This window comes from Chelmon rostratus, chromosome 14 (assembly GCF_017976325.1).
Source record: "Chelmon rostratus isolate fCheRos1 chromosome 14, fCheRos1.pri, whole genome shotgun sequence".
Lineage (NCBI taxonomy): Eukaryota > Metazoa > Chordata > Actinopteri > Chaetodontiformes > Chaetodontidae > Chelmon > Chelmon rostratus.
The window spans coordinates 9,845,510-9,871,319 of record NC_055671.1 but is presented as its reverse complement, the minus strand read 5'-3'; the positions used below and the strand labels follow the sequence as shown (position 1 = coordinate 9,871,319).

Genomic DNA, 25,810 nt, shown 5'->3' with positions numbered 1-25,810 from the left:
TAATGATAGGTCTGAAATGTGCTGTGGTTTAATCATTCACTGTGACTGAAACATTGAACACTGAGCCAAATTGAATACACAGGTAAGGTGGTGTAGTAGTATTGTTATCTACAATACGGCATTGTTATCAATAGTATTGAGCCATATTAAAGGTGTCTCACTCACATGATGCAGTGTTATTTTTGCTGGAACTTAAAGTTGCCTCCTTGATCATGGGGCGATAGAAAAACAGATGGCAGATCCTCAAAATCTTGTCCTTTTCACATTTTTGTGACGTTTTTGATGTAGTAGCATAATAGCATAATTCACAGTCCAAAAAATCTCCAATGACAAAACAGGATATTTTTCTCTTCTGTTTTTTTCTTTTGGTAATGAACACAGTATAGCCTGAAAGCAGAGCCTCAGTGGGAGAGTGCTTCTTTTCTTTTTGTCGACAGCCTCATACAAACACACCGGTGTGGACAGTGAAGCATTGGAAAGGACACTCAACACATACATTTGTGCTTTGCAAGATTTTATTGATTGCTTTTAACTCTTACCTCTACAATATTTGCCATAATAATAACTTAAATACTATAAATAAATAATAATGACATAACATTGCAATGCCAATACATATAATATGTTTTTTTTTTGTCCACATAATTTATAATATATGAACACTGCATGTGGTTTCTATACAAAATATTTTTTCTTTAATTGGTCTGTAATTACTAAACAAAAATATTGTACATATATATGTGGTAAGATTACAGCAGTCATTATTAGTGCTTATATTTACATTTTTGTTACATAACATTTCAACTATGTGACATTTTACCATGACATCTCTTTTACAGTAACACTATAAGTATTACAGTATAAATGCATAATAATATAAATATATATTAACATGTAAATACACATATAATATTCATTCATTACAACAATAGCAGATTATTGTTCATGTTACAGATGATACAGATTAGGAGTAAGTGGCACCAAATGAGCACATACCAAATCTAAATGTGTTTACTTTGAATAGATCTCTCAAAGGAGGACACATCCTCCACCTTTGGCTTCCACGTAGTTCGGGTCAAGGTCATTGGGCAGCTTGCCGTTTTCTCCCCAGGTGTTCATCTCTCCAAACACACCTGTCTCGATCATCTCCTCCTGCCAGGGGATTGGGACGTTGCCGGACGCAAAGTCAGTGTAGAACTCGGTGTCCTTGTTATCCAGGACGACGCCTTTGATGGTGCTGAAGGCGCCCACGTCATCAATATTTTTGGCATAGACCATCTTAGGATCCGGGACAAATGGTGGAGGTAGCATACCTTTAGATGGAACACAGAGGACACAAACAAATTACAGTATGGCATATGGCAAATACCTTACTATTTCCCTCCCTTCCATATTTTGTCTTAGTTCCCCTTTTAACATGTCTCTCCAGCAGGATGTGATGGATGAGCATTAAGAAGAGCATTTAATGAGAACATGCTGTCCAGGTGTTTTGTATTATTTCAAGCTAGTGCTGCTAAAATAATTTATAGTGACTTGTATGGAAGTGCTCAAGCGAATCATTGTAGCCGTTGCCCACCTGCTTCCAAACGGCCCCAGTTAATCTCTTTGAAGAAGGGCTGATTCTTGAGCTCCTGGCATTCATTATCCTTAAATCCGAGGCGTTTCGCCGGGTCCTTGTGCATCAGGCCTTCACAAATATCCTTGCAATCTTTGCTGAACTTTGGTATGTATGCAACTGCATCGTTCAAGATTCTGCGAGTTACCTCGTCATTCTCAACCTGAAGAAGGAAAACGTTTATATTTATGATTTGGCGGCAGAGAATCGACACTGAACATGAGTAAATAGGTGATTTTTGCCCATAAAAGTCACCTGATGTGTCTGCTCTACACGTGTTTAGTACCTGCTCTCCTCGTACTCTAAAGGGCCCTTTGGCGGCAATCATCTCATACAGGGTGACTCCCAGAGTAAAGTAGTCCACTGAGTAGTCGTACTCCTTCTTCTGGAGCAGCTCTGGAGCCATGAAACCTATAGACAACGTGATTTCACACACAACAGACCGCTCAGAGAAACATGGTCTATATATAGGTGCACTAGCATTGCTCTGGATGATGGCATTGCCCCTCCACTGAGCCAGTTTTGTCTAACTTCATCTTAAAATCTTGGATTTTGTTCACATACCTGGAGTTCCAGCATATCCAGTGGTTTTGTCTTTTCCTGGAGGAAGTTCAACAGCCAGACCCAAATCTGACAGACGGACATGTCCTGAGTGGAAAGTGGCATACGACTAATGACTGGACAACCAACTATTATGAACAGAAGCTATTCACTCCAAGCAAACATTCATAAAATGCCTGATTAATGATTTTCATTTAACGTTTTTTTTAAAGAAACTGTTTCCCTCATGTTCCCCTGAACTGCCCTGGTAGAATAAGAGTGCATCTCTTAATGAAGCTATGTCGGCACAATCGTATACATCTCATCTCCATTCATGACAACTGTACAGGGGTGAATTTTTGTATAACTCTCTCATGTGAATTATATTAAGGATTAACTTTATGCATAATTATGGGCATCTCTGCTCTGAGTCACAGACAGCCGCTAGGTTTCAGCAGCCGGGCTTCATTCGGCCGCCTCAGCTCAACCTCTTCTTCCATTGTCTTATACAGTCTATGCTTTAGAGAGACTACGACTCCCTGGTGTACGGCCTGCTTGGATCTAACCCACTGAAGTATGTTAGTGGGGAAGCATAGCCATGGTGATTTACTTAAAATTGAGCCAGCTTCATTAGCAAAGCCAATTAGCTTGTTAACCCACCAGTCTTGCTTTGTGATTATCAGACCCAGACCAAAGGTGGAAGGGTTAGGAGGGTGACTTTGGAGCTGCAGCATCGGTACATATGTGCAGATACATGAAAATCTGCAGAGGGGATGGCTCACCTGCATCATCCAGCAGCACGTTCTCTGGTTTCAGGTCTCTGTAGATGATCCTGTGCTGGTGAAGGTGCTCCAGCCCGCAGATGATCTGAGCTGTGTAGAAACACGCTCTCTTCTCTTCAAAACCGGGATTTTTTTCGTCCACATTATACATATGAAACCTGTGAAACACGAGGGTAGACTGTTACTGTAGTTTCTGAAACTGCTGTGAAATCGAGAAAAGTAGAGGGTAGAAGAGAAACTAATGAAGACTCCTTAAGTTATTCTCTGACGTATAGCACCCTGCGCCCGAGGGCCTAGTCTGTATATTAGCTCTGAGGTTGATCTACCTTAGGCCGATTAGTAGAGATGAGAGTACACTGTTCAAATGCTGTTAAGTACAGAAACCAGTATGTAGCATGTGTTTTAAAGGCACAGTGTTTAGGTCAGCTTATGGATATTAGTGTCTGTGTTTGTACTGAGCACCTGAGATCGCCGCCATTCATGATGGTCATAACAAGGCAGAGGTCAGTCTTGGTCTGGAAGGCGTAAGCCAGCGTCACAATGAAGCGACTGTGAACTTTTGCCAGGATGCGCTTCTCCACAATTGCACCCTGAACACGAATCAAACATCAGAACATGATTAGTCAGACGAAAGCAAGAATGTACAGTGTCAACAATTACACACCTACAGTCCAGCCACACAGGTATGTCACCTGATTAAACCTGCTCTGAGGGCTCTCATTTTTTGCCTGTTCAAACACAGGTCATTCAGGTGTGACAGATCTGTGGGCCCGATTTCAGCCCATTTTGACATCAGACATTTCAGTAGGAAAAGCACAGGCACGTTATATAACGGTTGCATTCAAGTTAGGTGTCCAGGTTTACAGTTCTCATGGCCTGGTATTTCAATGTTGCCTCTCCATCCACACCCAACTATGTGCCATGATGAGCCCTCACCTCAACAGGTGTCTTTGGTTAGTTTAAAAAGTAAATGGAATGAGCCTCTACTAATGCTCTATGCTACACCTGTGCTTTTCTTTCTATGACAAGGTAAATTTGTATAGTTTGTATATATTTGTATAGTAAATCTATGTGCAGGTACAACCTGAGCAGAGATCTAATCCATAACTGGAAACACATGTCCGGGTGTGCAGGGTCTTATCGTAGCATATTTAATGAAGAGAGCTAAGCTTTCTAAGCTTTTTGATGGTTATATTTTTATTCCTCTGGTGACAACACCTATCTAGCTTCAGCAGCATTTATAACTCAGCAACAACAACACAATGTCTAGTCACGGTGTCGCTCTAATCCTAGACAACAAAATGAAAAGTTCATTATCCACTGAGGCTTTTAGAGGCAGTGGGCTTCAGTCTGTTGCGCTGTCTCTGTGTCTGGCTCTGAGCTGCTTTGAGAGGACTTTAAGAGAGTCACAAGCTTCTTTGCATTGAGCCGTTGCCGTAAAAACTAAACCTCTGCCCTCGGTGGGTTCCTACAACGTGCTCTGTCTTATTTCCTGCTGTAGGTCATGAGGCTGCCAGTCGAGTGAGCTCACTTTTGATTGACACTATGAATGGCTGTGGGTGGGACATCAGATCCCACATCAGTGCTTTACCCGTAGACAGAATAATAAGTAGAGGACAAAGCCACTGTGACGTCACCCATTGGACGACCGGGTGGAGCTGGAGAGGGTACACATTGCCACGCCTCTATCAGGATTGGATAGATATAAAACATACCCTGCTTTATACGCTATTTCACTCTTAATGGCACTATTATTCACAAAACGAACATCATGCTGTATTGAAGAAGAGTTAAAACTAGCAAGTGAGATGATGAACTCATTAGAGAACTCTTTACTGAAGCAATAAATCAAGTAAGAAGTAGGATCATTTTCTCATAAGCTTACATACATAGGATTTCTTTTTGCAACCAGTGGAGCTGCCCCCTGCTGGCCATTAGAAAGAATGCAGGTTCACTTCCATTTTGCCTTCAGTTTTCAGACCTGGGAGCTCCGGCCACTTATTATACTTTACCTCGTAGCCTTTGCGCTTCTTCAGCCTCTTCTTCTCCAGCTTCTTGTTGGCGTACATTTTGCCCGTTGCCTTAGCCTGACAAGCAAACACCTCCCCAAAGCCTCCTTTACCCAGGACCCTGAAGTCCATGAACCAGTCCTCATCAACAGGCTGGCTCTCCAGCCATTTGAACTGAACAAAACGCAGGAAGTACATGCTGTTCTTGTAGCCAGCTACGGCCTTCTGCTCCAGGTGTTTGAGTAGCTGCTGCTCGCTCTCTTTAAACAGGTCGCCACGGACGTTCTTGAAGTCTTCCTTAACTCGAGTGACGGCCTTCTCCGCCAGGAAGCTGCAAAAATTCTTTGAAGATGACTCATAGTATTTATTGACCATTTTTTGGGCCTTCTGGGCTCTGTCCTTCTCTTGGCATATGTTGTAATCTTCTATGTCTTTCCACAGCTCTCCGGCATTTTTATGGGTCGTGTCACTCTCTAGAAACTGTTGGAACAGGCGCTTGCCGATGGGCTGTTTGATGCACATGCTGTCAAAGGTTGTGTCTGCGGATGTCTTCATGTGCTCACAATCTCTGATGTGTGGGAGCTTCAGCCTGGCACGCATCTTCTTGTCGCGCATGGTGGCCGCCGTGGCTCCATCCACGCTGCCACGGGCTGAGACGTAGGCAGAGTTTGCCACCACCGTCTCCAAACCACCGATGTCCATGGCTGCACCTGTGTGCCAAACACAAAACCAGTAAGGACGTCAAAAAGAGTGCTGAAAAGCGTCTGTTTTACACTCAGACTTAGAGGAGGCTCTTCAATCATAATAACCCCATGTGTTGCTATCATATTCAAGTCTTAATATTGCTACTCTGCTGTCACCTGATCTGTCTTTTAAAGTTAACAACTTTTTTGCCCCATTTCCATCATCTAAAGTAGCTGTTATGACTTATTGCACCAGCACAATGTTATAATCTGATAAAAAATGTATTCATCATTAGAACACATTAAAAAACTCTTTTTACACAATGCCATGTTATTAGTTAAATATAACATTATGCTGACTTTATGGTATATGTCATTAGTTATCAATAATGAGTTTGTTCCATGCTTTACTTTGGACTATTCCAGTATACTAAATTCCCCTGAGTCTGCCTTCGGGTTTAGGGTTGGGATATGCTGCACCCTGCTGTTCAAGAGACAAAAGTCTGCAGAATGCTTGGTGTTTCAGATGCACGCACAGCAGGAAATTAAGCTTGAGTTGCACTTGGACTTGCACTCACTCACGCAAGGCGAGGGCTTTGGGGAGGAGGAGAGCATTAACTCAGGCAACCTGAGATCTTTTCACCTCCTCTGCCCGGTTCCTTGCTGCCTTTCTAATTCTGCAGATTACCTCATTTGAACTACACAGCATTTTGCACACTGAATTATATTGTTAAGAGATGAAATGTTTATTCTTTGAGCTGCTTTTGTTGGATTCTTGTTTATTTAAAGCTACAGTTATTATTATTATTATTATTGAACACTGGTGTGAAGAGACAATTCAAAAAATAATCTGAGAAACTGAAATGAAGAACATTCATCATGGGCCATAGATGTATTAGATCATGTCTGCAGTTCACCATTATTTTATCTCTACTGGAATATCTCAAAATGATATCATCCTCTATGCTGGGCCCCTTCAGTGCAGCATGTAGAAAAATACATCTCCCTGCAACAAAACGAGACAGGAAATGTGAAGTGCGCGTCTGGATCGCTGCGTTAAGTTTTTCTCGGTGTATATTTCATGTGTTTAAGCTGCTCTGCCTTGACCTGGTACATGTAGTGCTGAAAGTGATACTCTTGGCTGCGTAGGTGCTTTCCTGACTCTTCATAATCCAATTAACACTGACTGTTGATACCACAGATAGAGATGATTGACCTCCTTGTTAATGAACCAGCATTTTAAAATTTCTTTGAGCACTGAAACCAAAGTGCTGATCTCGTTGAAGATGAAATGTTATTGTTGGTCCATGTGGATTTTATTGGCGCTCTTGGATTCAAACCTTAATATCATTAGAATCTAATATCTGGGGAAATTTGTCAAAATGAAGTTGATGTCATCTTTTAGTTTTTAATTTTGAAAAATGAAATATTGATGATCAAAAATAAATCCACAAAGTATTTTACATTAAGGCTGATAACATATGCAATTAATATTGATCGAGCAACACTCACCGTACTTTCTTGCTTTATCAGGGCGTCAAATGAAGACTGGAAAGAAATAAATAAAATCCAACCGAGAAGCATCCAACATATATTTTCTTCTCTTCTTTGCTCCTTGTTGTTCCATCAACCAGAGCAAGCAGAAATAATCTCTGTCCTGTCGGGGACTCCGACACACTTTCTTTCAAGTCGTTCCTACAGTGTGGTGTACGGTTGGGGCATCAGGTCGAGGTTTACCCTGCACCTGAAATCCTACTTGGTAGTTCATTAGCTGTTGAGGATTACACCCTAACGTTATTGGAGCGAGCAACTTGGCAGAAGCTATTATTGTAACTCAGCAGCAGGAGTGATTACTGATGAGGAATCCTGTGCTAACTCAGAAGGCATTGTGCAACTGTTCAACACAGAATTTGTGTTTGGTTGTTTGGTTTCACAGATTGTACCTTTCATATAAAAAAATGCCTAAAAATCCTTGACTCTTAATTGATGCAATTATTGATTGATAATTGTCCTGTTTTCATTGTCCAAGCCACCATGTTTTGAATCATGCATGTGGAATAATGATGATGCACAGCAAAGTAATACCACTGACGTCATTTTCCCACACAGTCTGTGAGTGACAGTCCAGTTTAGAAGCAGGCTGCAGATCCACGGTGGACCGTCTCCTGTAAGTGTGTTAGAGAAAAACACTGATGCAAGTCTTTGCATAATCTTTGAACTACTGTCCCATAAGAAAGTACCGCTTATATTCATCCTTACAAAGATTTCCATACATGCACGAGCAGGGGAGAACTTGTGTGGGTACATTTAAGGTAAGAGGATTTAGTGGGTGTTTGAGGAAATGGAGAAGAGGGATTTACATCATGTAGCTAAAGAGGACAGAAACTGTCAGACAGCAGAGAAATTATGTCAGAGCACCTGTTTAAGATGAAATAATTGCTTGTTTATCATCACAAACACGAAGCTGCGTGCTGCTTGAAATCTGCCATTTAGCTATTAGTGTAAAAGTGGCTGAGGCAGCTGCACTGTCACACTGTGGTTTGCACAGCCAGATTATCACATAATGAGCCAGGTAGGAGGTCATTTGCAATGTTTTACAAGTGCCGTGGCTCAGTTTTTATTACAGGTTTTTCATTTGCATCACACTAATCACAAGATGGTATGCTCCAAAATCTAACGCAACAAATGCTACCTTCTCACAAGGTGATGATTGTGACTTCACTGCATCAGCTTCTTTTTCTGTATCGACCAGAACATCAATATAAACAACAATTTACTGTAGCAGATGCTCATTATGCTGCAACATTTAGACAATAATCAAAAGGCAAGAAATTAGCAATCATGTTGCAGTACAGCTCATGGAGGGAATGATGTTACATGAGAACAGGTTGCACTGATTCTGTGATCTTAGTCATGTCAAGCGCTGAAACTCTGGCTAATGTGAGGTGTCTGAAGCCTGAGCCAGTTCAGCATTTTGTGTTTAAGCTGAGAATTTAGCAGGTCTGTTTGGATTTAGCGTTTTGCATACTAAAACTTGAAAAGGCATATGTAAAATACTGGAAAATGTGCTGATGCATGCAGGATTTTAAAGTTAAAGAAAATGGTGGAGTGTTGTGACTGAGGAATCTGGCAAAAGGTTTGGTATTTACAGTGTTTTAGAGTAGAAACACAATGTTAAAGATAAACATGTTCAGCATAACAAGAGCTTCGGGTTTTGGCTTTATGATGTTACAATTAATCTAAATTGGATATTTAGAAGCTGCTACGAAATGTAACAGCTCCTGATCTGATGCACATCCACAATCTGTGACCTAGTTTTAATGAACTTTAAAGTTTGACGTTACGTGCGGTTGCAGTAGTAAGCAATAGAAGGCACATTTTTTGGAAAGACCGACAGATTGACCCAAAGTATGACAGCACAAAACAACGTGTTGTCTCAACAGAAAAAACATTTGACCCAAAACATAAAATGAAGTCCTATTTAGGCCTGTTTAAGCCCAGAAGACCCTGAGCACAAATCCTATTTAAAGGGGGTAGAGGTGAAACAGATTTTACATTGAAGTCTAATCCAGCTCAGTGACGAGGAACTGACCCACCACCCATACAGTCTGTAGCTCAGAGGTGGTGTCACTGCACCTTCAGTCACCTGGAAACCCATCGGTATCAACCATCGTCTGGGTTTACACCTGTTCTTCCACCATTGCACTGCTGCAGTTTTAGCAGGCTCTTCATGTTGCTGTTTTACTGGATAAGCTTTTCCTGTTTAATTAATTCTGTTTAAAGTAGAAATCCCATTACATTTGCACACACATTGGAGTTATCAAAATGTCAGTGATCCTCGGTCAGCTGAGCTGTAAGTGCTCTTCAGCTGATTAAACAGAGATGAGGTTAAAAACAGCAGCGGAAGTCACAGTTCTCCCTTAGCAAATAATCTCTAATTGAGAGTGATGGCGCTGTGACGGTGACCCACTATTAGCTGAACTCACTTCACCTCACTCAGGACAATTTGAATAGAAATACTGCATCTTTTGATAGAGGAGAGTGAAAGATTTGTATTTGTGCTGTCAGTTTCTCACTGAGGCAGTCTTTCCCTAAACACAGCAACAACAGCTTCTCTGCTGACATCTGACCTACATCTTTACAATTAAGGACCCATTAGTTGGCAGGCTTAATTACTGCTTTCATAAAGGCAGCTGCACTGGCAAGATCAACCAGTTACTTTAGGCTTTTATTACTTAATGGTGTTGGAAAAGCAGCCCAGAATTACATTCCTGAAGATGTGAGACCTTCGAGAGCAGTAATATGCTCTGATTCCAGTTCGTCATTTACCAACTTGAAGAACAGCCATTCAGACAGCAGGCCAGATGCTTTAATAGAGATACAGCAAACACTATATAGAATCCATCATAGAATTCAAATGGGGGGACTAAATACGACATTTGTATGGACACCAGCACACATAGAAATCAAAGGAAATGACACAGCGGACAAATGTACAAAGGAAGCTGCAAAAAGGAATCGCATTGACATCAAAGCACCTTTTTAAAACGGAAATGAAGACCACTACGAAGCATTATTACAAAAAGAGTTGTGGTAAAACGAGTGGGAAGAGGACAGAACAGGAAGATTGTTCTAAAGATAAGATATAACTTATAAAGGATTAAGAAACTCAATAGAAATAAAGAAATGAAAAAATCAGCTATGCATATATTTACATCATATACAAAAAGTGCATAAATACAGAAGTCATACAGGATTAAACAGTACATTATATAAATTTGTGTTAATTCTGTGATCAAGAAGAAACTGTATCCATGTTCTGCTTCACTGTACAAAATAGGATGCTGGGAGAGGGGAACTGATACTGAGCTTTTAAGAACCAACACTGAGCTGTGATTTTTACAAAGACGTTGTGGTTAGGAGTGTTTTCTGTTTTTGTTTCAGTGTCTAAGGTGAACGAACATGACAAAGATAATATACATTTTATTTAACTTTATTTCTCTCTTTTTAAGTTATTAGAATTATTAATAAAATACCAGAACCACACTCCTTACCACTAGGTGGCGGTAATGCGCTATAACGTTGTTTGCCAACCGCTTTAAAACATCAACAACAGGAAGAAGAATCTCCAAGATGAGGTGTTTAAGGGACGAATAGAGTGTCCGCCAAATACACAATATCTTTAGTAGGCGATTCTGTCCTTTGTGTAAGTTTTAGCTGACATACATTTTTGGTGTTAATATTATTAAAACATGCAGTGATTCTTTTTGGGAGGTTTCTCAGAAATGATCAAACTGTTGGTTCCGATTTGAAATTGTTGGCATTACGGCAGGCATGTCCAAACTATTCCATAAAGGGCCGTGTGGCTGCAGGTTTTTGTTCCAACCAAGGAGGAGCACACCAGGCCAACCAATCAACATCAAGGGATCATTAGTTATCAGCTGAAGACTGAGATCAGCTGATTAATTGATTCCAGCCTGGTGTGCTCCTCCTTGGTTGGAACGAAAACCTGCAGCCACACGGCCCTTTATGGAATAGTTTGGACATGGCTGCATTACGGGAAAGCAGCAAACAATAACTGTGAGTTTCCTTCTGGACGATCTCTTGTCCATCACTGCATAAAATGTGTTCAAAGGCGGTACGTAGTGTTAGGAATAAATATGCACTATATTGTATACTGTATATGTCTTCTGTGATTTACAAAATGTAAAAAGTAGCTTTTTGCGTCCTCGTCCATCGACATATTGTGAACAGAATGAGTTGGAAATTGAAAGAGTAAGTTTATTTCGGCCCATAGTCATCAGAAAATCAGTTAACGTTTGTCAAAACAAAAGAAAGGCAATTAATCCCAACAACACCAGAACGGAAAACAATACAACAACATTTTTACACATCTCGTCGTCTGAATTACGAGTTTACGAGGAGCTCTTGAAGTGCTCTTATGTCTGCCCTCTGATGTACCGCTGTGTCCGTGTGGATGTGAGTGGATGTGTGTGTGTCTGAGTGTGTGAGTGTGTGTGTCGGGGAGGAGGAAACGCCTCTCAACAGAAAACTCCCTGATATGAAGGACAAGTCGGACCGACCGCAGGCCTGAGCTCCACATCTGTGCTCGCGCCGGTCGGTCGCGATGGATTTCGTGCTTAGCGGAGCGGCGGCGTGCGGTGCGTGTCTGTTCACCAACCCGCTGGAGGTCGTCAAAACTCGAATGCAGCTGCAGGGAGAGCTCCAACGCCGGGGCTCCTACCAGGTGTACTATCGCAACGTGTTCCACGCTTTTTACACCATCGGTAAAGTGGACGGGCTGGCCGGCTTACAGAAAGGACTGGCGGCCGGCCTGGTCTATCAGTTTTTTATGAATGGAGTCCGGCTCGGCTCGTACGCCATCATCGAGTCCTCTGGCTACATCCACACGAACGGAAGGGTCAACGCGGTTAAGACCACGTTAGCAGGGGCAGTGGCTGGAGTGGTGGGAGCCGTGATGGGCAGTCCTGTCTACCTGGTCAGTTCGGGCTTGACTTCATTGTCTTTGCGCTGCTTCTCTTAGTTTTCTCAGCTGGGACATTTCAAGGTGAGCTGTCACTTGTAACCATGGAGGAAAGTAAACAGTGTGTCTCCATTGACAGGTCAAGACTCATCTGCAGAGTCAGTCCACTTCCTCCATTGCAGTTGGACATCAGTACAAACACGAGGTAACACAATAACCCACAGTGGTGGTATTCAATCTGAGCGGCATCAGCAGTTTCCTCATGTGTTCCTCCTCTTCCTGTCAGGGGATGATCCACGCTCTGGCAGCCATCTACAGGGAGCATGGCATTCTGGGACTGTGGAGGGGCTCCAGTGCTGCAGTTCCCAGGGTCAGCGTGGGGTCAGCCGCACAGCTCTCCACCTTCTCCTCCTCCAAGGAGCTTGTGATTGACCTGCAGGTTAGAATGTTTTACTGCCCCATAAGTGGGCTTTCGCTGAGGCTTGATCATGTAAACTCAGGGGTGATGAGTGGAAACAGGCTTGCGGGGGGAATGCTGTTTGCTCGGCCTTCCGCCGCCAGCCTTGCACGTCTTCCGTATGACCGCATTGTTCAAGAATAAACGGGACTGTTTCGGGGGGTCTGGCATAGCTCAGAGCTGCTATGATTAGTTGAGCAGCTGAAAATTCCATCAGCAACAATTCTGGTATTTTTTTCTGGTATTTTTTTTAAAAGCCTGAAGTTGCTGTAGCTTGTAAAATGTGAGGATTTGCTGCTTATTTGTCTTATATAATAGTAAATTGAACACATTTGGGTTTAGGACTGTTGGTCTGACAAAACAAGCTCTCTGAAGATGTTTCATTGGCCTCTGGGAAACTGTCATAGGCATTTTTCACTATTTGCAGATATTGTCTACATTCTGGATTGGCCTAGAATTCTAGACTAAGCAGTTCACCAAGAAAATAATCAGCAGATTCATTGATCTCCACAATTATCATTAGTTGCAGTCCTAAACTCAGAGGTGCAGGCTTGAGAAGAGGTCTGTTTTAGTCAGGAGCTGTGTACAGATTACAAAAGCAGTCATTGTGGCAAAAGCGCCAGGCGTTGCACTCTTCTGGAATAGAAATTCGACACCTTTCATTGGCCCCCCGACTGAAAACATGAAGCTTAAACAACTAGCGCACCAGTTTACTTGCTGCTGCTGACCCAGTTCTGGTTAAAAGCAGGTCTTTGATACGAAATACCACTACCACTAAATGCCACTACTCTTACTGTACTGTATTCTTTATTTCCCAGACTACCTTTGAGTTGTATTAATTCGTCTGTGGGTCAGTGAGGGTGGAGGTGTGGCTGTCCACAGCATCCCAGGCATGCAGCACTCCCACTGACTCTTGCATAAGCTGCTGTATTACTGGGCTGAAGTGCAGCTTACTCCTGAATATTGCAGGGCAGTTTTGCCATGTTTTGTGTGGATTTCCAATCACTATTGAGGCAATAAATTCCTCAGTGTGTGTTATATTGATCCAGAAAGCTGAGTTCTCCTTCTTGCCATGCCAACAGTGCATACTGTACCAGCATGCTTTGCGTGCAAGCGTCTGATGCCCACCCCCATGTTGCCGTGTATCAGCACCCTAGCCAATAGCTATGACTTTGTTGGACAAAACATATCTTAGGTGACAAAAGCACTCACCCGGTGGTCATCTGCCCTCCTGGCCTTGCTGGTCTTGGTTGACTTTTCCAGTTTGTCTTCACGATCCTGAAGCAGGTCTCCAGCACACCTCTGTCCAAGCGAGGAGTCAAATTTTCATGCACTGTGACGCACACACAGGCTCTCTCGTGGCTGGCGGTGGCGGCATCCAACAAAACCTGGCCACGCTGGAATTCATTGCAGCAGCATGATTCAGTTTCTGTCGACATAAGTCGCTGTTTGCTCTCGGCAGCTCGGGTTCTGCACACCCCCTGGCCGCCCAGAGAGGGAGACTAGAAATCCAAGCTGAAATAGCCTTTAGTTCTTCCTTAAAGCCAACTAGGCCACTGTGCACTGTAAACAAATGATGGAGTGCAGCACACACTGAGGAATTTCTTGGCTAAGTTGGCTACATTAGCCATCAACACTGGTCGACTTCCACTTAAAACATGGTGAAATTTCCAATTAACATTGTCCTCATTAGCGTTAAGTTAAAGTAGACAATGTTCCGGTGGTAAGCGAGTAAAAGACCTTTCAAAGAGGTAAAAGTGTTTAGCTGTTGCTGTTGTGTTATTTATTATTATGTTGGCATATGACCATCCTTATCCTTATAAGGCTTGAGACAAATTAACTGCACTGTGTGTAATGAAGTTGTCTTTTCTATTCTTTTGTGTTGTGAAACAGCAGATTCACATAGAATACAGCTTTGACTGCAGCTACTGCGAGTGTGCGTTGGCACTAATAATAGAAGTATTCTTCTGTTTCACTGCTCGGGGGAGATCGTGACCAGTTAAAATTAGAAGTGGCTGCACACATGGTGGTACCCTGATGACGATTTACTGGTTCAGTATCACTGCACTGGTGCAAAGAGTGACCTACATCCAGTCATTTCTCACTTCTGTCATACTGCAACAAGAGACTCCTTAAAGGACCAGTGTGTAGGATTTAGTGGCATCTAGTGGTGAGGTTGCAGATTGCGACCAAATGAATACTCCTCACCTCACTGCTCCCTTTCCAAGTGTGTAGGAGACCCTACGGTGGCCATGAAAAACACAACAGGCGCTCTTTAGAGTCAGTGTTTGGCTTGTCTGATCTGGGCTTCTGTAGAAACATGGCAATGCAACATGGCTGACTCCTTGGACTCCCTCTGTAGATATAAAGAGCTCATTCTAAGGAAACAAAGATGACAATAATGTCAGGTGATTCTAATTATTTTCAATTTCTGTCATAGTCTGTAAATTGATGCCCCCAAGTCTTACATACTGGTCCTTTAATTGCAGTCTTTGCCATTGTGTTTGAATTTAAATCACATTGATATTTTCTTCTTCCCAAGGTGTTCTCAAAGGACAGCTGGTTGGTGGCCCTAAGTGCCGGCATGATCAGCAGCGTGGTGGTGGTGCTGGCTATGACACCTTTTGATGTGGTGAGCACACGGCTCTACAACCAGCCCGTGGATCATTTGGGCAAGGTGAGGGAAGAGACCGATACGTAAAAAGGTTGTTGTCATATCAAACCTGATTTTCGACACCATGCATGGCTGACATTTTCCAGCAACAACGATTAAATGCACTTTTATTCTGAAATAGCCTCTCTGTACCAAGTTTTCATTCTAACTGGCGGGGTCCGCCAGTCCTGCACATGATAATTGAGTGCCAATGCACAAGGGTCTCACCAGAAGTGATTCACTTGCATAATGAACTCATTTCACATAATGTCGAACTCATTTGATCATGAGTTCAATATAAACCACGTCGACGACATTGTTGTCTACATTTATTAAAACATGATGTGATGAATCCTGTCAGATCATAGTTTGTTTGGCTGCGCTATAAACAAATTCACAAGCTGCTCTTCTGTTGTGTTTTTTGAAACAGTAGTCTCTCAAGGTGTGTTTCCCACCCACAGCAGTTAATGCACAAGTCAAACAAAACTCTTAACATGGATTGTTATCACCTGTAACCACAGCTGTTACCAGATCAGAGTATCACTGCAAATGTGAAAAAGGTTGATAAAGCCTTTTGTAGTTCCACAGGGAGCTGCCTGAAGTCTGATAAATTGCCTCAAGTGATTGAGTTAGCATTGGATGGGCCTGAAGTCTACAAGTGTGAAGGTGGGGAAAAGCCTGGTGGTGTGGAGTTAGAAAGAGAAAGAAATTACCAAACCTCTGTAGCCCACTTCTCACCACTGCTTGAGACAAGAAGCTCAAGGCTACATTAGCCACTCCTAGCATAATACACCTAACTCTCCGACCAACCTGTCAGGGGTTTGGAGATGCTTTGTGGGTAATGAAGCCAGCAGATTTTGACAAAGATAAACCATGTGGAATAAAAAAGCAGATTTTTCTGAGAAACTGCTTTATGGCTTCACAAATTTAGGCCCAAACCCAAAAAGACCCGCTTGGCACCATTTTCACAGCTGACTGCTATTGACAAGTTAATGTTCATTTACAAGTTGTCCAAAAAAAAAAACTTTGTGTCTAACGTAACCTAAAGTTCGTAGCCTTCTCCCCTGTGTCTGGCCGTGATGCAGAATCCATCCTCCTCACCAAGAAAGTCGGTAAAATACATCCAAGTTTTCTGTTATTCCTCCTGCTGCTCCTCGGGTTCAGGTCTGGGTGAAGACCTCTTATTTCTAGTTCTGCTGCTTTGGGAGGGGAGTTCAAACACTCATCGCATTCAGCTGATCAGATCCAGGCTGACCTCCTTTTTCTCGTCTTTTAGGGGCTGCTTTATAAAGGATTCGCTGACTGCTTTTCTAAGACGCTGAGGAAGGAGGGCTTGATGGGACTCTACAAAGGCTTGGGAGCCTCTTACTTCCGGCTCGGCCCGCACACCATTCTGTCTTTGTTCTTCTGGGACGAACTGCGCAAACTGTACCAGCAGTTCAGATAACACCTGGGACAAAGAAACTGTAAAATGGGTAACTCATTAAGCTCTGAGTGCACAGGTTAAATGAGTCCTCGTTTGATGAGTTTGTCATTATGAGGTGGAAGAAAAACCAGGAGATGCTCTCCTGTCTTGATGAGAAAGCGTAAAGGTAATATTTTACACTCCAATAAGAAAACACATTAAAACAGTCCAAGTGTGTCAGGAAGAAGGTGAAAATCAAAGCTGCAGTCAGGAGCTCTGACCAACTCTGTGGGACAGATATGCAGTTGGATTGTCATGGTCACATATGTGCACAGATATGATGATAACTTACATAAGAACTTATAAGATAACCCACTAGGCCTTATGTACAGTATACTTTGTGTTGTGTGGGCAAATGCATCAAAAGTAATAGCTCTGAGACTCTGAGTTATGCCATTCCATAACATGAAGAAGAAATGTGCTGGACACAGCTCTGTACCTTCAGGAGAAAGCATCAGATGTGGCCCACAGTTAGAGAAAATGAATGGATTGTGCCAACAGCTACAGCAGGGGCTCAAAAAGCCTAACATGAAATGACTGGTGGGAATTGGCTCTATGCTTTGACAGCTGTTCACCTCAATACAAAGTGAACAAAGGTAATAATCTGTACCAGTGTGTTCAAAGAGTAGCACGCTGTATGATGACTTGCTGAAACAAACGTACAAGTAGACGGTGCTGTGTAATCCCTTCTCGCATGCTTACACAGTGAGCCACTCATCAGATGACCTGCAATGGCCTTGTATTGGCAGGAAGTGATACAGAGTGTAATGGATCAACAGAAGGAAGAATTCTGGAGATGAAGGATTTCCTGTAGTGTTGTTAATGTCACAGAGGACCAGCTGATCACTGACCCCCTGGTGAGCCAGTCAGTACAAACTGGGCTGGGCAGCCAAACTTTGTTTAGACCCACACAACTTTATTCTAGATTTTAGTGGAGATTTTTAAACGTTTCTAAAGATATCAAATGTTTCAGGTTTAATTTTGGAAAAACGTGTGTAATATCTCCAATTATACACATATAATGCAAATAGATATTGAGTTAAAATCTTCTGTTCAGTGTAAACGTCATGTGGCTTAAAGAACTGGATCAAACGGATACAGAATATGTGTAAGAGGAGTTTTCCAACCTTTAATGGAAAAATGGAGTAACTGTTTATAAAGGGGTTACACTAAAGGCAGCTCTTGTACAAAGACTTCCTTTTGTGAAGGGAAACATCTGCAGCAGACAAGAATCCCTCAAACAATCCCTCATGAGTGTCCACGACAGAAAAAGGAAAATCTGTAGTTGGGGCACAGTTTGGACCTCATCAGCAAAGAATGCAGCTTCTCCAGTGAAACTCCTAAAATGGGATGTGAAAGCAAATCAGGGTTTAAGACATGTTTGACATGTAAACCCTGAAGATGCTGAGACAGTCAACAAAATGGGCTCTATCTGCACATTCATAGTCATAATCCAGAAACCAGCGCATTGACATGTGCAAACACAGCTCAATGCATCTTGTCTGATTATTTATTTATGTATTTATTCATTGTAACAGGAACCTACAGTTGCGACTGAATTGACTCATGTAGCATTTCACTGTAGCCTGAGCTAATTTCCTTTTCTAAAACAACAGTATAATAAACGAATACCTGAACAATAAATTAATCACGTGATTAATAATAAACGTAGATAAGGAAAAACGTGACCGCCTGATGACTCCATGAATGCACCTCGAGTAACAGAGCCAGGAACAGGGACAAGGTTTCACCTTGTCCCTGAGCAGCCTCCGACACTGGTTATACATTTATAGGCATGTTGAAAATTAGCAAGTGTAATGATGTTTTCACCGGTACATTCTAGGGAGCTGCTCGCTATCTTACCTGTTAATGCAAAATCAGCTTCTTCTTGCCTTTATGATTACTCTGCCGTCACATTCAGCATTTCCAAACACTCCACAAATCCACAAATAATATTTATTAAATAACTGTGACCTTTTTTGTATTGAGACCATCCGTACTCAGAGCATTGGTCTCATTGAGTTGCCAGATCACCAAAAAATTTAAGAGCTGCCAAAAACCCAGAATCTTAGCTACTAAAATAAGACTTTGATGTGCCATAATAATTCACCCAGAATAAAACTGTTACATGATTTTTTAATTCACGTTGTACTTTAAGCAGTTTGGCTTTGATCAAATTTTCTAATCATTATTTCCAGTTTCTTTTTGTGTCACTTTGATCTTACTGATTGGCATTAAAATCATCTAAGTGAATACTTGATGTATGATTGGAACTATTTTAACTGTATGTGACAACTGTGTGAAATGTCACTAGTGCTTACTTTCTAACAGCTTCTTTACACACACTTTAACCCACTGTTGATCATATTTCACTGTTTTTATGGTACTTCAGTTCAAGACCGAGGCGCTTTTTGTCAAACATGTAAATGAACCATTATTGACACTGAGCTTAAAGTGTTTAGCTGGTTTGGGGGCAGATTAGTCAGCTTTAATGTCGCTGCTGATAACGGCTTTAACTCTAAAGTTGCACCAAACTCCTTTTCAGGGTGTGGGCCAGATTCGTTGCTTTCTTCATGAAGGCTGCGATACGAATTTCATAATACGTTGTTGGTTATTAGTGAGTTCTACAGTGACTGAACAGCTTTCAGCATTAGAGCACAGTTTGTTACGACACATTTAACACATGTGGTATCTTTCAGAAGTCATGTTTGTCCTCTTACCTTCCATACTGTAAAACAGGAGGTGAATGTTGCTGTTTATTATGAAGTATTATGAAGTCACAGCTATGGACTCCTTACATTGCCACTGCCATTTTTGTACATTTTAAAGCAACTTTGTCTTCTTGATGTAACAACGCTCAATTGTTATAGGAACAATTTATGTGGTTTATTATGGATTTCTCTTAAATCTGTTTAATCTGCAGTTTGCTTTATCTTGAAGGGTCAAAATAATCCAAGTGGGTCAGGATTATTTACAGCATCACAAGTATATTTCATGCACCGACTGAACAATTATCATAATTATTGAAAAACAGGCTGTCTAGACTTTCCCAGACAATATAATCAGACTATGAAAAGTTGTCTGACAAGAAACGATTCGATGGTTCAGACCAAGACCTGGCTGATGACTCCTGGAAACAAAGACCAGATTAGAAACCAGACTGAATCAGTAAAAATCATTACACTTGACTCTCAACATGGTGTGGGGTCCACTACCTTAGCCCTGCCATTATGATTAAAGCATTTTAGAGGGGATTTGAATGGAAAACTGTGATCAACCATGACTACAAATTTTCCTGGGAATTTAATATAATTCAGCAACTTGAGGAGTTAAAATGTGTATAATTAAAGAGATCTGCAGGGAGAAATGAGCAAAAATGCTGAATGTAGTTCAGAAAGTGTCGTTTGAAAACTGCTTAACTTATTTGCAGATGGCGCCAATGTAAAGTCTGATGATTTGCATGTCATAAAACTCATGAAAGCTGTTGAACCGAACTGTAGTGTGTTGACTTTATGCAGCCGAGGTTGTGGCTTGAGGTGGATTTTCTCGAGTTTACATGAATTCATCTTCTCACCAACTGATGAATTTCCCCAGCAGCTGATTGGATTATTAGAGAACAGAAAGTGCAGCAATCTGTGGGTTTTTTACACATTTATCAGGTCTCTGAGATGTTTTACTTACAGGATTTTCTCAGAGTTGGCATCTCTCGTGTTGGCTGGGTCATTGTAGCACGGCCTGAGGCATGTGCACCTCACACTGCTAAACTGGCAGTGTTAACGCTGGCTGTGTATAACTAACAGGGTCACTCAGAAAGTCAGCAGTCAGTGGTAATATGACTCCTGGAGGGAAACGCAGGAAGTCAAGATCTTTATGCACACACAGATAATGTCTGACAGTGTGGGCATAAAGGTGACTGAAGGTGGCAGCTCTGTTAACTCTGCATGCTTTCACTAACAAACACCTGGACTTTGCAGCAACATTTTATTTCAGAGCATCGTCACATTCAGTTCACAGTACAGTTCAACAGCTATGAAGGTGTGAAAATACATAAAATATGAATGTAAAACTCTACATGTTCACATCCAAACCCATTAAACAAGTGGCTTGTTATAAGTTCTGGGGTATCACTGGTGTTTTTGTGTTCAGCTGGATGGAAGCCAACATGTAACTGCCAAAACAAACAAGGTTAACGCGTCATTGGTGCTGCTACAGCCTATTCGCAGTGTCTTAGCAGAGCTCCTGCAAACATCTGGAGTGTTACTGAGCAACACTGCTGGCTTTACTTGAAGCTCAGAAGCTGGTCCAGACGTGTTCATGAAAAGGTTCTTTCACCCATAAGTGGTGCTGAGGAAGAAATCTAGAAACATCATCATCATGTGGTGTATCTGAACTCCTACATGTAGGTGAAATTATTATTTGAATTATCATCTGGACATGATTTACTGGAGCTACCGTGGTACTCTTCCATGAAACGTTCCCTTAACTGCCCTCATTACTGACGTTCAATGTCTCAGTCTGGCAGCAAAAAAAAGGGGAAAGGAACCCGGTGACTGAGTTGATAAAGTGAAAAGCATTACAATTTGAGGCTAATTATAACTTTTCTGTACAAAATGTAGTCACAAATATTTAAAAAAAACTAATCATATATTATGTCATGCAAAATAGACAAAGTAAAGGCTATGACAAATCAGTCCAACTTGAATTACCATGATGAGGCCGACATGACCATTTTCCCAGGGAGCAGTGTTAACAGTTAATCTGGTGACATGAATGCATCATCAGCGCGATGTTCCTCCTTCAACCACTGAGGGGGAACTAATCGGTGACATTACGAAAGCTTGTTTGTTCGCTTCGCTACTGGGCGACTGCACTTCTCCCCCCATTCAGAACCTTTAGAAAATGTTTGAAAACTTGTTGGCCTTTCCCAACCAATAGATGTCAGTCAGCAGACAACTTTCACTTCTCAAATTTCAGTGATTGGAAACGCCTTGACAAACAGTAGCAGAGCCACCAGGAGACTTAAACACACCCGAGAACCGACACCAGCTGCTGTGACCCTTCAGAATAAAGTAGCTCTTATTTAAATCACCAGAGGGAGACAAAACCATTTTTACTCCCTGACCATTATAACAATATGAAGCTAACTGCAGGAAATATTTAAAATGTGAGGCAGAAAAATCTATGAAATTTACAAAGTGAATGAAATAACGACAACGAGAGTTCACATTTACGCAGGCACACAGCACATGTTTGACTTGTTTGAAATAGATCTGAAACATATCTGTGCAAACACACCCCGAAATATTTCCTGCTACTTTGGCGCAGAACATTTGTACAATATTTGTGTTCATTTGTCACCCTCCTCCACCATCTACTGGGTCTTCTTTTCAGTGGTGGTGGTGCTGCTCCGGCAGCAGATGGCCTGGACCAGGAGGACGCAGCTGAGACAGGCTGAGAGTGTGTCTGACAGAGCAGTAAATGAGCTTCCTGTCTGCTACAAAACAAAGTTTGAAGCAATAGCAGTTAGTAAACACAAGAATGGCAGATTGGAGTAGTGTAAACTATGAAGTTGTGCAGCCGTGTTGATGTTTGTGTGTAATACCTGCAGAGACACGAAGACGACGCCCAGAGAGCCTGCCCACGACAGGAACACAGACAGAGCGGACAGCTGGCCTGTGTGGCCTTTACAGTAGTTTGTTCCTGCCTGGAGAGCCTGGAAACAACAAATCCAGCAAATCAATGAGCCCGTTTCGAAGTTCACCGGTCTTATTAATAACACAACCGTGAGACCAAAAGAGTTGGGACGCTGTGTAAATAAAATTAAACAGTGTGATAACTTGCTGATCCTTTTTTGACATATACTCAACTGAAAACAGCACAAACAAACAAACCAAAAAAAACCCACACTTTTTTGGAATCAGAGTTGTAGAACAGCTCATAACTTGAGCTGCACAGATAAGATAAGCCGCTGAGCTGCTACCTTGCTTGCGATTAATGCTGCCCAACTGGTGGCCTGCATCACTGAGGCGACTGCTGCAGCTGCGTATGAGCCCAGGAGGAACATCGCACCACTGTAAGCCAAGAGGAACAGCGATCCTGCCACAGAAACATTAACCAGGATGATACAAGACGGTAGAAACGACCCAGAAACACTCAAACATTTGTTACCAAGTATTTTAACACTGATGGTCACTGACAAAATCAGTATCTAAGTTATCTGACAAATATTACAACTGTTTAAATAATCATCTCAACCCTTTAAAAATAAAACAGCTCTCTGTCGTTGTATTGTAAGTGTTGCAATTGCTCTTCCAACAAAAGGCCCCTGTAAAAAGAGTCAAGTGGTGCCACCACAAGGTGGCGCTCCAGGAAAGCACTGACCAAAAACGAAACAGGAAGACTGTGTGACACCTGAAACACTGTGGTTAGCTAATAAAAAAAAACATCCAGCATAAGATTGTGGCCTTGTCGAAATATACTCTGTCATATTTCAGTGCTTAATGCTTTCTGAATGAATTACAGTTCAGACCTGCACTAAAACATAGATGGTGCTGACGGGTCCATCAGTGGAGGTAGTGGTTTGATGAAAGCACGTTTACGCTTGCATTGTAATGGTTGCCAAAAAGCAATAACTTTGTGGATGTGTTATCTGAATCCACCCTCAATATGTAAACAGAAAAGGAAGGGTTTTCCCGCTGGCTAGGAATAGCCTCTGAGTTATAGTGGGTGGTTTGTTTGCGCAGCTCTTGATAGAGGACGTTCAGAGACGTCAGTCCCACATACGCTGGTGTGCTGTGAGAAAATACTCACACCAATATATATATAAATATACGACAATGCCAGACTTATCCTGAAAGTAGAACCATTATTTGGGATTTGAAACTGGAACGTGTGCGGGTACCTGTGAGGGTGTCACCACGGTAATGCAGGATGAGGAAGATGATGGCTGCTGTCTGGGCCAGCGTGAAGAGCCTCTCACCCCAGGCGCTGCAGAGCCGTTCAATTAAAACACAGTGTGGACATTAATGAGCTCACAGCCTTTAAGATTGACAGAACGTGCACTGAGGAGTGCTTTATCTTCTATGCATGTGTTGAATGGATGTTACTAGTGTACACCCAGGGGCCTGTGCAAAACATGAGCTTTCAGCCTGAACATTAACACTGGTGTATCAACGAATATTGAGAGGTTTACAACATGATGATGAAATAAAACACTGATATCACTTAATGACTCATAGTCTGATCTGCCAGTGAATCAGCACAGGCCGAGTTTTTTATGGTCGTTGAATACATACAAGGGCGGGAAGTTGTTGGCCATGGCGTAGACGACGGGACATGAGAAGGCATACAGCTGCAGCAGGGCGGAGCTCAGACTCAGGCCCGCTGCGCTTCCTGTCCACAGTATCTTCAGCAGCTGTGGTAGCTGAGCTGCAGGGAGACGACAGACAAGGAGGTGAGAGTGGAGCAGAGGAGGCGCAGCATCGAGGACCAACATGTGGTCAGAAAGTTTGGTGGTCTGTGAAACTGTCTGGCTCACTGCACAGCGCCATCATTCAGTTTCTCATGAGCGTGCTTCCTGTATGTTAATGCAGTGGTTTGGTGATATCATCACTGGGCCAGATGTTGTCACGGTTATCTTCACTGTTGCAAGTGCTGCAGTAGTTAACCAGAAGCACTTAAAGGCCCTCATGGGAGTCTGGCTCCTAATTTGATCAGTGTGTTGTACTGAGACCTAATCAATAGTGATCAAACATTACAGCGTAAAGAGAGTGAAATGATCTGAGTGGGTTGAATAATCTCATCTGTGAGGATGGAATGTAACTAAGTACATTTACTCAAGCACTGTACTCAACCACAGATTTGAGGTACTTGTACATGAGTACCTTATTCATCTACTCCACTACATCTCATATTGTGCTTTTATTGTCCAGAGAAAACCATGTATCTCTAAATTTTTGATAGTGAGTTTTCCTGTTAAACTGAAGGATTAAACGTTCCTCTGCAGGTTGAGAAAATTCTCCTGTTTTTAAAATAAATAATCTAGAAAGCCTCTTGGATTAGCCTGAAAATTCATCATCATAAAGATAAAAACATTTTTTCTTTTTACTGTTTCCAGAGATACGTGGTTTTCAGAGGAACTGATCTTATAGAATATGATGCACTGCTGTAGATTAAACTACCCGACAGTGTATAAACATCTGCAGCAGCAAAATGCAACACACACATTAATCCAGACACTTCACATATATGAGAGTAAAACACTGACAGGGGCTGTTACTGCACACTGAGTACTTTTACCACATTCTGCTGATAATACTAACATACTTTTAGTCAACTAAGGCTTTGAATGCAGGACTTTTACTTGCAGTGGAGTATTTTCACAGTGTGGTTTTAGTACCACTACTTAAGGGTCTGAATACGTGTTCCTCCACCGCCTGTGAGCATGTCGGAGGAAAACTCATCATCATCATCATCATCATCATCTAGTCATCTTTGTTAGTTGTGTTAGTTAGTGGTGGCCTGCTGCTGTCACGTGATTCAGTCACACAGGTTCAGGTAGAGGACTCTTACCCAGCAAAGTGTCCAGTAAGATCCAGAATCCGGAAATTTTGTTCAGCACAAACTTGAGGCAAGGCACTGCCACGTAAAAGGAGAGTATTACACACAGTCAACGCTTCATGTTGGATGACGAGAGTAACGAGTAACTGGCAGAATAGTAACTAACATATAAAATCCCAGCTTTAGGTAACAAGAAAACATGGATCTATAAGTGAGCGAGGCGGACGGCCGCAGCCCCCCTCCCCCCGCACATCTGGAAAGACTTCACCGCAACATTTCACCCATTTTCCTCCGAGATCTCCCAACGACGCCTCACCGTGCATGTGGAAGTTGACGAAAATCTCCTCGTAGCATTTCTCCGGCATTAAATATGTAACCAGCAGCTCTCTGACGGGAGACGTGGCCATCGTGGGTCAGCTGCAGCCCGGAGTGCTCCTCGGTGACGGGGGGAGTGGTTCAAAGTCCCCCCCTGTGTTTACAGCGGAGTGTGTGCAGAGCCGGGGACCCTTCCCTGGTACCTCTGAGGCTCGCCCTCACGCTTTTATAAAGCAGTCCAACCTGGC

General features: G+C 42.3%; 3 protein-coding genes across 3 annotated transcripts; 1 reads left to right on the top strand and 2 right to left on the bottom strand.

The window, feature by feature from the left end:
* Positions 1-1,029: 1,029 nt before the first annotated feature.
* grk1b (G protein-coupled receptor kinase 1 b) lies at positions 1,030-13,868 on the bottom strand. Its single transcript, XM_041951937.1, has 8 exons — positions 13,783-13,868; positions 4,950-5,656; positions 3,400-3,527; positions 2,938-3,095; positions 2,180-2,263; positions 1,902-2,026; positions 1,577-1,778; positions 1,030-1,313 (listed from the first exon to the last, which is right to left on the bottom strand). The coding sequence occupies exons 2-8, from the start codon at positions 5,646-5,648 to the stop codon at positions 1,030-1,032; spliced, it is 1,680 nt and encodes a 559-aa protein (XP_041807871.1). The 5' UTR covers positions 5,649-5,656; positions 13,783-13,868.
* Positions 11,609-20,793, top strand: slc25a35 (solute carrier family 25 member 35). Its single transcript, XM_041951938.1, has 5 exons — positions 11,609-12,128; positions 12,253-12,318; positions 12,400-12,552; positions 15,113-15,247; positions 16,500-20,793. Exons 1-5 carry the CDS (start codon positions 11,757-11,759, stop codon positions 16,668-16,670), a joined length of 897 nt encoding a protein of 298 aa, XP_041807872.1. The 5' UTR covers positions 11,609-11,756; the 3' UTR covers positions 16,671-20,793.
* LOC121616994 (mannose-P-dolichol utilization defect 1 protein-like) lies at positions 20,733-25,660 on the bottom strand. Its single transcript, XM_041951939.1, has 7 exons — positions 25,564-25,660; positions 25,260-25,325; positions 23,984-24,116; positions 23,590-23,675; positions 22,669-22,784; positions 22,291-22,401; positions 20,733-22,182 (listed from the first exon to the last, which is right to left on the bottom strand). The coding sequence occupies exons 1-7, from the start codon at positions 25,652-25,654 to the stop codon at positions 22,060-22,062; spliced, it is 726 nt and encodes a 241-aa protein (XP_041807873.1). The 5' UTR covers positions 25,655-25,660; the 3' UTR covers positions 20,733-22,059.
* Between the last annotated feature and the right edge of the window lie 150 nt (positions 25,661-25,810).